Source organism: Nymphalis io, chromosome 23, assembly GCF_905147045.1.
Source record: "Nymphalis io chromosome 23, ilAglIoxx1.1, whole genome shotgun sequence".
Classification (NCBI taxonomy): Eukaryota; Metazoa; Arthropoda; class Insecta; order Lepidoptera; family Nymphalidae; genus Nymphalis; species Nymphalis io.
The window spans coordinates 9,789,983-9,806,438 of record NC_065910.1 but is presented as its reverse complement, the minus strand read 5'-3'; the positions used below and the strand labels follow the sequence as shown (position 1 = coordinate 9,806,438).

The window sequence follows — 16,456 nt, the reverse complement described above, 5'->3', positions numbered from 1 at the left end:
CGAGATGGCCTAGTGGTTAGAACGCTCCCTGAGGAGAGCTGCGCCGAGCCACTAGCGGAGCATGGCACGGTAGAGGCCGCGGATGCGTTATATCAACACGATCCCGCAGCCGATCCGTGCCGAGGACGGCCATCGCAGTGGTTTTAGTGGGTAAGAATCCCACATAACCCAGTTCCCCCCTCCCAAGGGAGCTGGGTACCTTTCTGAAGGTTTCCACTGCCTGAAAAAAAAGAAAACAAAAAAAGTGGTTAGAACGCGTGAATCTTAAACGATGGTCGTGGGTTCAAACCCGGGCAAGCACCACTGAATTTTCATGTGCTTAATTTGTGTTTTTAATTCATCTTGTGCTTGACGGAAAACATCGTATGTCGATGTTTCATTGAAATTCTGTTACATGTATATTCTACTAACCCGCATTGGAGCAGCGTGTTGGAATAAGCTCAAAACCTTCTCCTCAATAGCGAGAAGAGGCCTTAGCCCAGCAGTGGGACGTTAACAGGCTGTTGGTGTTACTTTCGAATGACGTACAAATTATGACAAATGACTAAATCATAAAAATAATTAACGAACACACATGACTACATGAGTGAAAACATAAGAATTGGAATGGGATACTGTTTACTCAAAAAATTCTAAATCGACAAGCCTGTAGAGCTATTATGTAAGAACATAATAATTATAACATTTCAATAATACTCGCGTCAAAATACATAGTATATCACTATAAGTTGGTTGTCAACATTTAACGGGTGAGTAATGAAACGATTTCTTACATAATTTACATATAAATATAGAAATATTCCAGTCAGCTTATCATCTTGGGAATTACAACAAAATCCATTTATTACTTTTAAAAAGTCATAAGAGATAAAATACGATCTCTCCGCTAAAGGAATTTTGACGAGAAATCAAAGAAATATTATTTTGTTATTATAATAGCTATTATTATAATAATTGTAGAAATTACCCGACGAGACGAATGGTCGGAATATATGTTAAAATTTCAAATCGAGGAAGTGTTTATTGAATTTAATTGGATTATCTCGCAGACGTTGAATGCCATCTCTATTGTATAAACAATGAGACGTACTGCTACATGTGTAAGATTAAGTACTAAAATATTTTTACACTATCGGTTTATTTGGAAAAGATTTTATAAATGAATTATTCTTCTATTTTTATAAGACGTGTACATGAAAGAGCATTGAAAATATTTTTAAAAACGTACAAAAATATAACTTGGATTGCATGGAATGGATAACTGTTTATACTTTTTTTTTTAATTGTAAAACTACAAAATCAATAGAATAAGAAAACTAAATGTTTTCTACATTAGCCTACATAAAAAAAATCAGCATATTAATAATTTAAATATAATAAACTCCGTCGCTAAAAAATAAATTTTGATAAAACAAGATTAAGTAAGCGTCTTCTTTACGCAGATTAACCCGCAGCATCCGTACAAGGTCGCTCCGGTCCAGGCCGCCTAGTACTCGCTCTTCACTCGCGCAATTACCACTGATAATAGTGATAACACTATCACTTCACATCATAGAAATTACGCTCTTCGCTAATGATATTAGCTAAATTTCAATAAGTGTAATATAATAATATTATAAATATAATGTTTATTTAATAACTAAAATAAAAATAGTAATAAAAGTGCTGAAACTTATTTCTTGATAGAAAAGTTACAATAAGTGTTGAAATGGAAGACAAGGCACAGTATATAGAATACGAAAGAATTAATCAACTTTATGACGAATGTCTGGACTATTTAAAAACAGTTAAGGGAGAGGAATCTGATGATAATAACGATCCAGGATACGAAACAATACAAGAAGTAAATAAAAACACATCTGATAACATCGAATCAATTTACAGTGTACCAAATAAAACTTACAAATCAGGCTCCGATGTTGAGTTGAAAATTGAAAATGAATTGTTATCAAATGAAAGTCTAAATTCTAGTTGTAAGTCTGAAAGGTTGAAAAGTCTATCTCAACAGCTACCTAAGATAATTATTACTCAAAGTAATACAAGTTTGAATATAAATAAAGGTGAAAAGGCTAAAGAAGAAAATCACATACGAGTAGCTCCGGCACGGAGGAGCGTTATGACAATATCGGAAACGATTAAAAGGTAAGATGTCAATTTATAAAATGAACATTGTAGTACTGTATTAATTAATTAAATACTTGTATATTCCTTCAAACCTTCTCCTCAAAAAGAGGAGAGGAGGCCTTTAGACCAGCAGTGGGACATTCACAGGCTGTTACGGTTACAATTACGGTTGTATATTCTGCATTTCTCAAGTTTATATATTGTTTTATCCACGCTAGTTTTATCCTCGTTTAGATGGAGTAAACTTAAATAAATGTGTTTTACAATGGTTTTGAAGAATATACTGTTGATATTTTAAAAAAGTTGATACAGTTTCTATCTGAAAAAATTTACATACTTTATATTTGTAAAATGACTCGTTTGTTTGAAGGAAACGTGTTTCTACACGAATATTTAAATAATTTTACAATTATTATAAGTAGTTATGTAAATAAATATCTATCATATGACCTTAATATTACTCAAAGTATAATGTTTACGAAAAACTTTATTACGAAAAATCCGTCCGTTTATTCCTATAAGAAACTTTAATTTTGTCGCTTAGCAATTTATAATTATAATTCAAATGAATTCTAAAAGTAACTTTCCATTGAAATAATAATAATGACTAGACTTTTATTTTTAAATTATAATTTTAGAAGATATCATCTTAGTGATAATGTTCATAGCTTAATAACTCATAATATAGTAAATCCAGAGAGATTGTGATATTCATGTCCTCAAATAAACTATTTAAATAATTCCACGTCCGATGTCCACAAGGGATTTAGTCACAATCAACTCGTTCATAACATATTATGTGTTTACAAGTAACATATTTGTCATGCTAATAAAAATATCGCTATGGAAATTAACGTATTTCCATATGGCTTGAGCTTTATAATAGAAATTATTATAATAATAAGGATTAAATTAGAATGAAAACATTATTTAGAATGTTTTGTTTCTAATCGTCTCATTTTAATGTGAATTTATTGTAATTGATTTGAATGCCTATCTGAGGTCTTTTTTGAGGTCCCCTTAATTTGATTTTGGGTTTTTTACTTGTATATCTGCGAGTTTGTTTGTTCATATGTTCGTGACTGTTTATTTCGGGTAAATAATTCTCGCGTTTCGTATAATTTGATTCAGTTTTCGTCACATTTCATTAAGCAACAATAACTTTATTGTATGTAATTAACATAACTATGTTAATTCGTGGAATGGAGTTACTACTGAGTTTCTAGCTAGTTCTATTCTGTAGAATCTATATTTCAAACCATATAACTTTAAATTTAATTTAATACTGTAACCAGATGATTCGAAAAGTTGATGATGGATCTATATTACTCTTTCACGCAAAAACTACTGACCGGATATGGTTGAAATTTGGTATAGAGATAGTTTATATCCTGATTTAAGACAAAGGCTAGCTAAATTTAAGTTAACATCTCCCCTCCCCTCACACGCAGGCTAATTCTGTTTTATTATTAAAGAATATTTTGTTTAGAATGAAACCAAAAAGTGTTAATTTAGATAAAATCAGCTGCGATTTATACTTCTTAAATGCACACATTTACGTGCACATGCAAATTGGAATATTTTAATATATGTACATGCTTATGTACAGTTTCGCTCCTGAAGCATTATATACATTGTAAATATAACACACTACGCGGTAGTCATATTTCATGAGTGATTTAATATTTGTTTTATGATAAAACAATAATGTAACACACTCGCGTGCATATCTTATGTTGGCGATACAGATATGTATGTGTAAACTACTATAAAATGACGTAACGCATGAAAAATGTAGACAATTATGAAAGTATTATATAGCAGACTTTTTCATAATTTCTTTATCTATATATACATTTATATATATTCCTTTGAGATTAGGATGTCGACATTTTAACAGCCGCGACACGACACATCCAGAGTCAAGGTAGGTAAGGTGACTTTTATAAATAAACAGGAGGCAGGTCAATTTTTGTTTTGTTTTAACAAAATTACCATACTTTTTTATTTTTTTATAGTATAGGTAGGCGGACGAGCATATAGGTCACTTGATGGTAAGTGGTCACCAACGTTCATAGACATTGGTTTTGTAAGATATGTTAACCATCGCTTACATCGCCAATGCGCCACCAACCTCGGGAACTAAGATGTTATGTCCCTTGTGCCTCTAATTACATTCTCACACTCACACTATAAACCGGAACACAACAATACCAAGTACTGCTGTTTTGCGGTAGAATATCTGATGAGAGGGTGCTTCCTACCCAGACAAGCTTGCACAAAGCCCTACCACTACACCATTAAAGTTACGTAAAAGTAAAGTACTTTTTTAAGGAAATATACATTGAGGTATTTATAATATTTTGAACAATATATTAAATTGCAACATTATAAGCATTATGTCATTGATTTTGTTATTGGTGAAATCATGTAGGTATATCAAAGTATTCTTAAAGAGTTATTTAGTTTTCTGTCAGATATTTTATTGATTATTATTTTTATTATTTCGCGTACGGTGATTCCTCCTATTATTGGAGCAGCGTGGAGGAATTAGCTAGTAGACCTAGCAGTAGATCAAAGACATGTGTATGTGTAGGTGTATCTCGTGTATATAAAAGATTTGGAGCGTAATTGCAACCACGTTGTTTACGGATTACTAAGGGTTGGGATATACTTGTAACAGAATTTATTACGACCATTAAGGTTATGTCGTAAGAAATTCAACGTATAAGCTTATTAAGTTTTTTTTTTAATTTATCCGAAGATGAATTATATTAACTATTTAATGATTATTTTATGATTAAATGAAATGAATAAACATATACCGAAACAGCGACTCAAGTGGAGGTGGATCGCCTCTGCTGTCAGCCTATGATATTGACCAGCTATCTTTATTTAACTACGTCTTCTATCCACTGGGTGATCTCGGCTTTTTTATAATAATAAATAATTAATAATCCACAATAACTTTTGTTTAAATTTCAGAACGGAACCGCATCTTCGTTACAAAGCATATTGTGAGTTACCAAAGCGACTCGTCTCTAAGAATGGCGTGGAAAACGTTGCTCTCATATCTAACGTACCCTTTGAAAAGATTCGTTTGTTAAATGACACATTTCATACATTGGTAAGTACAATTCTTAACAGACACACTAGGAAAAAAACTCGCATACAAAGTCGTCGTAAAAATAGCAGGCACTTATAATCAATTAAAATAATAGAAAATACCACCAAAAGCTCGACCAATACCTCTGTGGAGATAATAAAATAAATAAAGTTAGACCATATGGCTATGTGAAATTCTAGGTTTCGATATTGTCTAAGACATGCTTTATGTTAAATGGGATGGTAAATAGCAAACATAACAATGTCTAGACAACAGTCATTACAAGTGTTATTTAAAAATAAACTATAGACTTCATGTTCTTAGATAAATCTTCGCTGGCGCTGGATTGTAATTGGCACGGTGGTGGTACACTTCGCCATCTGGTTAGTGTTTGCTGTTTTCTGGTACATCACTGCTTTGGCCCACTACGACTTCGAGCCGGAACCCCCACAACGAACTTGTGTCACCGGTGGAAAGGACTTTGTCACCATTTTTCTTGCTTCAGTTGAAGCGCAGGTATGTATGAAATAAATTCCGACCGGATTCATTGATCACTATTAATCAATGACTTGCATTCTAAGGATTATAATCACTGCCTCGTTATTTTAATAGTTAGCTTATCCAATAAAATTTTTGACATACTCGGCGATTCAAGATTGAGTCGCAGACTCATATTATGGCCACAAATGAACAATTACAGAAGTTACAGATACATAAGTACGTTACACTGTAGTAAAGTAGTACGCTGGTGGTAGGGCTTTGTGCAAGCCCGTCTGGGTAGGTACCATACACTCATCAGATATTCTACCGCAAAATAACAATACTTGTTGTTGTTTTGTTCCGCACAACAATAACAAGTACAAAGGACATAACATCTCAGTTCCCAAGGTTGGTTGCGCATTGGCGATGTAAGCGATGGTTAACATTTCTTATAATGCCAATGTCTATGGGCGTTGGTGACCACTTACCATCAGGTGGCCCATATGCTCGTCCGCCAAACTAGACTATAAAAAATAAAAAAAATAAAAACAGAATAACAATAAACCAGCGCGGGTGAATTACCACCAACCCGCACTGGAGCAGCGTAGTTTAATAAGCTCCAAACCTTCTCAAAAAAGGAGAGGAGACCTTTAGCCCAGCAGTGGTACATTCACATGCTGTTACGGGGTGAATTACATTCTAGTATTGCCTCGTCTTAATAGTGGCTAGCATATAAGGCTTTTTTATGGCATAGTTTGCTGGACTTGCAAATGGATCACCACCATAGATATTGGCCTTTAGGAAGTATTAACCAATCCTTACATCACCAATGCACCGCCAACCTTGGGAATTTAGATGTTATGACTCTTGTGCCTACAGTTACACTGGCTATTTTAGCCTTCACAGCAGAGTATAACGATACTAAATATTGCTGTTTTTCGATAGCATATCTGATGAGTGAGTAGTAGCCAAACGAGCTTGTACACAGTCTTATCACGATGTAAAGAATCCCGATGTAAATAAATTTTAATTAAGCACATACAATCCCACGTCTCGGATAAGATGCTGCAGTAGCAGGGTACAGTTACACAGGTAGGGCAGTTGTGTACATCGAAAACTGTTACTTGTCGAAATATTTCCTGTAAATAATGGTGCTCATACACAGCATGAGTAACAAGACTATATCAACTCGCTGATCTTGGATTTTGTCGGTGTTTGCTCTATGATACGTCTAAAATTAGCGCGTTCATTTTTATCTCGTCTCGCTTAAGGTTTTAGTTTTTATTTACTCCATTAAGTTTATGTAATTATGGATCATGCCTTTTTCTTTTAACAATCTAGTAGTTTTTTTATTATATTCATAAATTAAATATTAATATTCATATAAAATGTAGATTTTGACTTTGTTTGCTTATCAATATTCATTTCACAACTTCCAGAAATTTATATATTTTCCTTTCCATGCAGTTTCAGTTTCTAACCAGCCTTTCTTAAGGTATACGAGATGAAAGTAAAATTCACGAACATAATTCAATCGCGCCTAGATACAAATACAATAAAATGTTATTGGGTTTTTCAGCAACAACCCATTCAGGGCTGTAATTCGGAAAGCGCATAAAGCCTTTGGTTCTGCCCCTGAACTCTTTCCAATCGTATCGGTCTTGCCGTCTCATGGGATTACGAGAGTTAGGAATTAGAGAGTGCACTTGTGTATGCGCACACACATGAGCATTATAATATGTCACGGGCTGATGGCCATTCTCACGAGAGACTGGCTGCCATGGCCAAAATTTTTCAGGGGGTACATATTCATAATATTATCTATTATTTTGACAATTGAAAAATGTAACCGGTAATATAGATTAAAATTATTTGCCATACGGTACGAGTTACGACCATATTTATCTTTACCAAAACAAATAATGTTGTATAAACCAGTTTTCGTTTACAACTAACAATTTCGACCTGTGATTTGTTTTAACTTAATTTTAATAAAGCAAAAGAGCAAATGAACTATATCCTACGAGGTCACTATGGCTAATATACACTGGCATTGCAGGAAGTATATACTACTATAATTAACCTAGGATGTTTTGTCTCCTGTATCTGTATTTTACTGGCTCACTCACCTTTCAAACCCGAACAGCAATACAAAGTATTTATAGGTAGACGGTAATATAATTAGGTATATATATATACACAAGCCTTATCATCAAGCTTTATAGAGGGAATATTTGTTAATAGAACTCATATCTAACAAACCACTCACTCATTAGTCATTTATGGTACACAGATCAAAAGAAGCCGAATAATCATTTCCAATTAGTCAAATTTGGTCAACCGCTTTCAATTAATTAATTTCGTAATTTCCAATTGAACAAGATCGTTATTTCGGCAATTGGTTATATTTCGGTAAAGATCTCTCGTTAGGAAAAGGCTCTTTAGTAACATTCCATTACACTGTGGGGGTTGGTCAAAACGCATGTGTAAAGTTTTTTTTTTTTAGTTAAAGTAGGTTGCTATCCTGAAAAATGGGATACGTGATAGTAAGTCACCGTCGCGTGTAGATATTAGAACTATAAGAAATATTAACCATCCCTTACATCATCAATGCGCAACTGACTTAGAAACTAAGATTTTATCCAATGTGCTTGTAGTTACACTTGCTCTCTCACCTTCAAATCGGAACACAACCATTCTAAGAGTTGCTGTTTAACGGGAGAATATGTGATGTGTGGGTAACATCTACCTAGACGGGCTTGCACAAAGCCCTACTACCAAGTAATATACGAGGGTTTTCTCACGATCTGTTCTCTTCATTGTCAAATACGGGGTGTATTATGTGAAACCCACATCTTTCGGTAAATTTCGACAACCTGTAACCAATGAGCCATCCCGGTATTCTTAACCAACGATAAGATGATTTGAAATGTATATTACATTTCTATAGATAATTGTCTGTCCGTTTATCGTATATATAGAGTGGTAACCATTACCACGCGCGGAATCTTTCCTGCCATTATAAAGGCGTCTATCATCCATTAAGCAATAACGCTATGCTCGCTTGCAATGAGCTCCATGGAGACATGCTTTAATCAAACTTTATTGATAAATTGCTCAATCGTTGGATCACGTTTTCACACACGCGATCTTGTTAATGATCACACTTTGGTGTTCAATTTCAAGGTTGATTTTTAAGCAAAGTTTACAATTATTGTTTTTCAAACATCTACATTAGGTTACATCAGCAAAAGCTAGTGGTAGGTAGGTAAATAGACGGGCCGGTTGGCGTGGTTGGTAGATACTTGCCTTTTACGCCGAAGGTTGTGGATTCGATTCCCACCCAGGACAGATATTTGTGTGCATGAACATGTCTGTTTGTCTTGTTACTGGATGTAATTATCTATATAAGTAATAAATACATATTTACAAAATAAAAGTAGCATATGTAGTATATCAGTTGTCTGGTTTCCATAGTACAAGCTCTGCTTAGCTTGGGATCAGATGGCTGTGTGTGAATAATGTCCCAGGATATTTAAATAATACTTACAAACAATGTTATTTATATAACTCGTTAAAATAAACCAAATGAGCAAAAAACTAGAGGATTTTCTTAGTAAACATTATGTATTTCTACTATCCCTAGCGATATTTTGGTTTCATTATACGTTTAGCTTGATTATGTTAATGTTGAATCTCTCTCTCGATGTTGAAATTGGTCTCCTGACCAATTTCAGATATTATTAGTGGACTAGCTTGTGCGCTAGCATAGGTGCATTTTCTATTTCCTCACTCTTAAAATCCGATAGAGAGAGAGAGACGGTAAATCCGACACAACCGGAAACAGTTCAGACGGTTTGGATGGTCTTGACCAGCGGCTTTAAGTACTTTCCTAAAAAAATTAAAACTTTTTATCGGCCGGGTTTGAACTTTGGAACTCTGTATCTGCATCCTGAGAGGGTAACTTCATAATAGTATAACAGTCAGCTCGATACGACAATGAAATAAGTACGTTAAAATTGTTTGAAAATTACATACAATTGCATCTCATATATGAAGTCCAAAAAAGATCATACTCAGAGGCTTACAATCACCAAATTTAAAAAATTAAAGTTGCTCATTTAGTTAGTAATTATTTTCAGACAACTATTGGGTTTGGAGATCGCGCCATAGATGAAGAATGTCCTGAGTCAATATTTCTATTCATTATGCAGGTAAATAAATGAATTATTAATATATATTAATTTGAATAAATTTAGTTGTTAAGAAATATAAAATATAAACAACTTTACACGGTTGTAGCTGTTTAGTAAAGTTAATTCAATTTTGCTACGTTTAACTATACTTTGTTTGCGCCTTCATAAATAAAATAACAAAACGCATACTTATGTCATTGCATTTAATTTTCGTCAAAATGCTGAAAAGGTAAATGTCAAATCTTAAATTGCTTAAAAAATATATATATTTTAAGCATTTGTGAATTAAATATTTATTTCGTTTGACCCACTTTGTTACTAGTTAATACTCGGTACCGGGCTGTCTGGTGTATTGACGTGCGTCGTTTACGCGAAACTAACAAGACCAGAGAAACTTTCAAGAGATGGCGTTGGTTTTAGCAAGAAGGCGGTTGTAAGTCTTAACACATTTTATATAAATTCATTTAAAAGTCGAATTTTACTTCACTTTAGAATTCGAATTATCAAGAAACAAACTAAAATTACATGTTTATTTTGTTAAATGTATGATTTATTTAATGTTTTTGTATCTCTTACAAATATTTCTCATGTAACTATGGAACTTTCACTTCGGATTTTTTTTGTTACTATTTACATACAATATTAACATTTAAAACTCACATTGATAATAACAGTTTATTACAATTTCGTTATTATGTTACTAGATGGCGTTAGTAGTCCAAAATTTTGAAAATTTAAAAAGGTATTCCAGTTAAGTCACATGTATTGTTTTTTTATAAAAAATTCTTATTTCATTAGATATGCATGCGCGACGGCCGGTTGTGCCTCATGATACGTGCCTGGGACCTCAACTACGATCACATTATTTCCTCCGAATTCACAGCACATTTTATTAACACTCGTAGGTAAGATCTATATAATACAAACTATAAATAGCTAAATAATTCAATTTTATATTTATAAGTATAAAAAAATAAGATTTGAATACAAATAAAATAGGAATACTTATAACACAGTAACAGCCTGTAAAAGTCCCACTGCTGGGTTAAAGCCTCCTCTCGCTTTTTGAGGAGAAGATTTGGAGCTTATTCCACCACGTTGCTCCAATGCGGGTTGGTGAAATACGCATCTGGCAGAATTTCGATGAAATTAGACACATACTTATAACTCTGTAATTGACTTGCATAAGCTTTAAGATAAAGTAAAATCCTATAAATGTCTCATTGCTGGGAAAATACTTCTCTTAACGAGAAGTCTTTGAGCTTATTCCATTGCGGGATGGCGGGTACACGTGAGGCAAAACTTTCTTAAGGATGTTGTCCTTGACCGTCGAGCAATAAATGAATTATACAAAAATATAAAAACTCATTGGTGTCATGCCCGGGCTATGAGTCCGCTATCTTCGAAAAAGAATCAGTAGCGTTGTGGATATTATAATTGCATTTCGATATTTTCAAACACAGATTACGTTGATAAATTTCGCATAAGTATTTGTTAGTTGATATTGTATTACAATTTTTTTTATATTATATTTTGTATGAATATGTATTAAACTAGTTTTCGTCCACGGGTACGCCAGATTGTTCAGTAGAGGGGGAGAGTTGGAGGGCAGGTGTGACGTATAAAAATAGCCTATATCCTTCCTTTTTTTTCAAACTTCATTTATACAAAAATTCATTAAATTCGGTTTAGTGACTTTAAGTGAGTTAAAGCGGGACAGACAGACAAAATTACTTTCGGATTTATAATATTAGCATAGATTATTAAAAAAATATCACTGGAACTGTACGCCTCTTTACCATTATTAATCTTCAATCGCTCTTATAATAACATCGCTTTTTGTACACATTTAGAACCGTGTGATTCCTTAATTATTTTAGTGTGCAATAAAGCATTTCTTATTCTATTCTATACATATGTCTAATATCTCCGATCATATTACATAACAGCGAGCAAGAACAAACAAACTATTACGTGAGAATGTAATTGGCGTAACCTTGGCACTTGGCAATTGGCTTTAACGGTCCCGTTAATCGAACAGCTCGATTAATTGTGATGACGTTTTGGCGACGTAATTATACAGTTATTTCAACGTTGATGGAAATTTTATTGAAGTCTATCAACTGCTAAGGTATTTTTAGAAAAAAAAAAACCTTAAATATGTCAGTAAAATTATATAGACATTATAATAATAACGAATATATATATATATACGATCAATACCAATTCGAAATTTCAAATCTCCTGGAAAAAACTGAATTTCCATAGTAACCCCTAATCATTAATTATATTACCTACGTGTAATAATCATAAAATCGGCAAAGACCTTAATATAATCTAATGTCTTGACATCATCTTATATTAAAAAGCGTGTTTTTTTTTAATCTATTCATAGTTTAACTCTGAAATTAATTTATTTCTCAAAATCTGTCTCTACGTAAAAAGATAAACTACACTTTTTTTTTATTATTTAAAATATGATTATGTATAGAATCAAGATAATTTCAATTTAATTAATTATATTTATTAGGGTATGTAATAATGCGCTGATAAATTTTCAGAACGAAAGAAGGCGAAGTGATTCGGTACTACGCACACAGTTTACGTCTACAGCAGCGACAATTCCTCCTGTGGCCTGTTACCCTGGTACATGAAATTGATGAATCGAGTCCGTTCTACAAACTCACACCGCAGGACATTGTACAGAATAGGTATAATTTTCTATTTAACTTCTGCTGTGTTTTGATACCCTAGTATTTTAATTTTTTAACATCACTTACGTTTTATTTCTTTGGGCCCGATATAGATATAATCAACGCTTGTTTGCAACGTTATAGAGAAAAAGGTTTCTGAAGCAATAGTAAAAAAATAATGCTTTTTTATTAAATTTATTATAAAAATTATTTTCATTGAAAATAAGAATTTACAAATGAAAATAGCTAACGTGACTGTAATGTTGGTACGGATTTTAGTATTTCTCTAGACGATAGATATATGGACTATTGACGGCTGTGCCTTTGAACAGTGGAGGCAAAATATATTCTTATTTTAGTTTTAGTTCAGACATATTTCATACATTAATAAGTTTATTTTTGGCCTTATCAATACGCAGTCATGCCTAACAATAGTCGTGTCCAATCAATGCCTTCTATGTAAATTTTATATTCCTCCTACATCGTCTGATTCTACCATTACATGTTATCCTGGTACATGAAATCGGTGAATCAAGCCCGTTCTGTATTTATCCGTAGCACACAATGGTTGTTGAATAAAGTGATAAGATTTATGAGCAAGCAATACGTACGTACACGTACAACACCGTTTCGTCGTGAGCTCCTTTTGTTGTCTACGTCTCTGGTACATTAAATCGTTGCATTTAGTTCTTCCACATCTGAACTTGCATGTATGTTTCACCCATCATAATTATTATCACCTATTGTATGAGATGTATGTATGTACCTATCTACCCTATGTAAATTTCGTTAGATTATTAAAACTATCATAAAATGTGACGACATTTTGTATTATTTAATTATCATTTAATTTACGAAATTGGTTATATTTCGGTTAACTAACTTAATATATCTTATAGGATAAATTAAGTTATCGAAATTGTTTTGTGTGTGTTGTGTATTTGTATTGATAATTTTTATGTCTTTAAAATATTTTTTTCATATTTTTTTTCGTGTTTACGAAATAATTCGATTATGAAAGCACGTTTGTGTTTCTGACACCTCATCGTAGTACCCTCAAAATACTAAGGCCGCGTGTTTGTATTTTTATTGTATTTATTTTTGTTGTTGTTATTTTATTTTTGTTGTATTTTTTCTATTTATATTGATAATTGTGTATAAGAAAATCTAAAGAGACCTGCGACTGATACTGAGCACTAACTGGTGGTGAATGAAGTTGTTTTTATCTCTACTTACTTAATTTACTTTAAATTTATTCTGCCCCGTAACAGCCTGTGAATGTCCCACTAATGGGCTAAAGGCCTCCTCTCCTCTTTTTCAGGAGAAGGCTTAGAACTTATTCCACCACGCTGCTCCAATGCGGGTTGGCGGAATACACAGGTGGCAGAAATTCAGTGAAATTAGACACATGCAGGTTTCCTCACGATATTTACTATCACCGTAAAGCACGCGATGAATTATAGTCACAAATTAAGCACATGAAAATTCGATGGTGCTTGTCCGGGTTTGAACCCACGATCATCAGTTAAGATTCACGTGTTCTTACCATTGGGCCATCTCCGCTCGGCTTTATTCTGTAATATTACTTAATTAATTTATTTAATTATTCTCAAACGTTGTTGATTTATTTCTGTGTGCCTGGTATCCAATATTTTTTGTTTGTTTGTTACGTTTTCACGACTTAACTACTAAACCGAATTCTTGAAATTTTGCATACACGTAGTCAGGTGTACAGACAAGGTCAAATATCTGCCCCCCCCCACACGCTAAAACTAGTATTATAATATATAAGCGAAAGGAACTTCGATCTTGCAACACCTCTTATTTTTTATATATGTCTTCTGCTATTCTAATAGTAAATAGATGGTAATAAATTTTATTTTAAATTCTTTAGTTACGAGGTCACAGTAAGTCTTAGAGGTGCTTCTGCATCGATGGGTACCTTCACTCAGAGCCAGACATCCTACCTGCCTAGAGAGGTGGTGTGGGGGTATCGCTTCCCCCCAGTCGTCAAGTAAGTACTTTCATTTTATTATATAGGTACTTATTTAATCATTCTACATTTAATAATAAATAAATTTAAAGTAGATTTTATGAAAATATTAATATATATATGGGTACAATATTATATACGTAAATGATTATTCCATGTTTTGTGATTAATGAAAAAAACTACTCAGTTTTTGTCGGTTCATCTCCGTAGATTTACGTCAAACAATATAATCTTGTAGATTGATTCAAAAGTGAATATATGCCTACTTGAGTAGTGTATTAATTTTGACATTGATTTAATTTAAATAATTGCGTATTCCTAATATAAATAAATTAAGTGTTTACAATACTGTTTGAACACATAGACAAATTGTATAACTTAATTAAAATATCTTATTTCATAATTTTAACTACTGTAAAAAATAACGCCCTGACTGATTATCTGTCATCACACAGCTTATACAACAACACATACAATCTGAAAGAGAGCTTCGTTTTCGGATAAATTTATGTATAAAAGCAATTCTGCGTTATCTGGCATAGTTTTATGTACCATGTGCCATATACCATAGCCATATTCTCAAGAAGAGAGGAGTCTGCTTTGTTCTGCTGTGAGTTATAGGCTCTCCCATAATACTGTAATTTTATGTCCATATTCATATATCTTATAATTTAGGCTGTGCGTTGATAATCAGTTGGTCAGGTCAGTGACCTTTATATTAATTTTTTTCAGATATGATATTCATAAGCAGAAATATGTCATTGACCATTCCAAGTTAGACGCCATCGAGCATATCGATACTCCGTTCTGCAGCGCTTACCACTTAGATAGGTAACTTGACAATTGAAAATATACAACTCGCTTAATAAACTGAATTATTTTCATGATATTTTCCTCTTGACATTCTCAGATATTCTTATCTGCGCAAGATATATTATAGTGGACAAGGTGTGCCCACACACACGTGATCTCTATATTCCGTAATCCTTATAAGTCGATGAGATCGCAAATACGACAGCGTGAGACAAAGATCAGTTGCAAGACCAAGGACCTTATATACTTTCCAGAAATGTTAACGCTACTTCCAGAAGAACCCATTAACTTTTTATTGGCTCGACTCGTATTGTTGTGTTCCGGTTTGAAGTGTGAGCGAGCCAGTGTAATTACAAGCACAAGGGACATTATATCTTAGTTCCCATGGTTGGTGGCGCATTGGCGATGTAAGCGCTGGTTAACATTTCTTACAATGACAATGTCCATGGGCGTTGGTTAGCACTTAACATCAGGTGACCCATATGCTCGATTACCTATACTATAAAAAAAAAGCTATCTACTAGAGCAATGAGGCAGTCAACCACATTCTACTGTACATACCAATATTTATTCGAAATGTTTTTTTGAAAACAGTTTTTCAACAATATTCGTATTATTATTGTTATATCATACAGTTTTAGTACTTAGAATATATCATATATTATATTTATAATTTTCAAGTAATGGAACACCTCCTGAGCAGTCAGAACCACCTGGTACACCTGGTACACCTGGGAGTTTCCAAGATAGGATATCGACCTTTCACCTTGGAAGGACATCGTCTTTCAGAAGAAAGGAAACGAAGACGTGAATACAAGATTATGAAAACGATATGAAAATATATACTCGTGTATAGTTGATAATATTTTATGTCTCATAAATTAAAAATCCACATTACATGTATCTATACAAATAAATAAAATTTAATTTTTCTTTCATTTTAATGATTTCAAAATAAACTACCTTTTTTGATATATCTCATTTCTCAAGCAATAAGGAAAGGTTGTCATCGCAATTACGGTTTAAGTTATGCTGTATGTATCTTATATCA

The 16,456-nt window shown here is 33.1% G+C and overlaps 1 protein-coding gene across 1 annotated transcript; it reads left to right on the top strand.

Moving 5' to 3' along the window:
• The first annotated feature begins 1,413 nt into the window (after positions 1–1,413).
• On the top strand, positions 1,414–16,338 carry LOC126777521 (G protein-activated inward rectifier potassium channel 3-like). Its single transcript, XM_050500561.1, has 10 exons — positions 1,414–2,142; positions 5,110–5,251; positions 5,555–5,746; positions 9,853–9,924; positions 10,229–10,339; positions 10,705–10,811; positions 12,468–12,617; positions 14,494–14,613; positions 15,325–15,423; positions 16,087–16,338. The coding sequence occupies exons 1-10, from the start codon at positions 1,709–1,711 to the stop codon at positions 16,214–16,216; spliced, it is 1,557 nt and encodes a 518-aa protein (XP_050356518.1). The 5' UTR covers positions 1,414–1,708; the 3' UTR covers positions 16,217–16,338.
• The last annotated feature ends 118 nt before the right edge of the window (positions 16,339–16,456 follow it).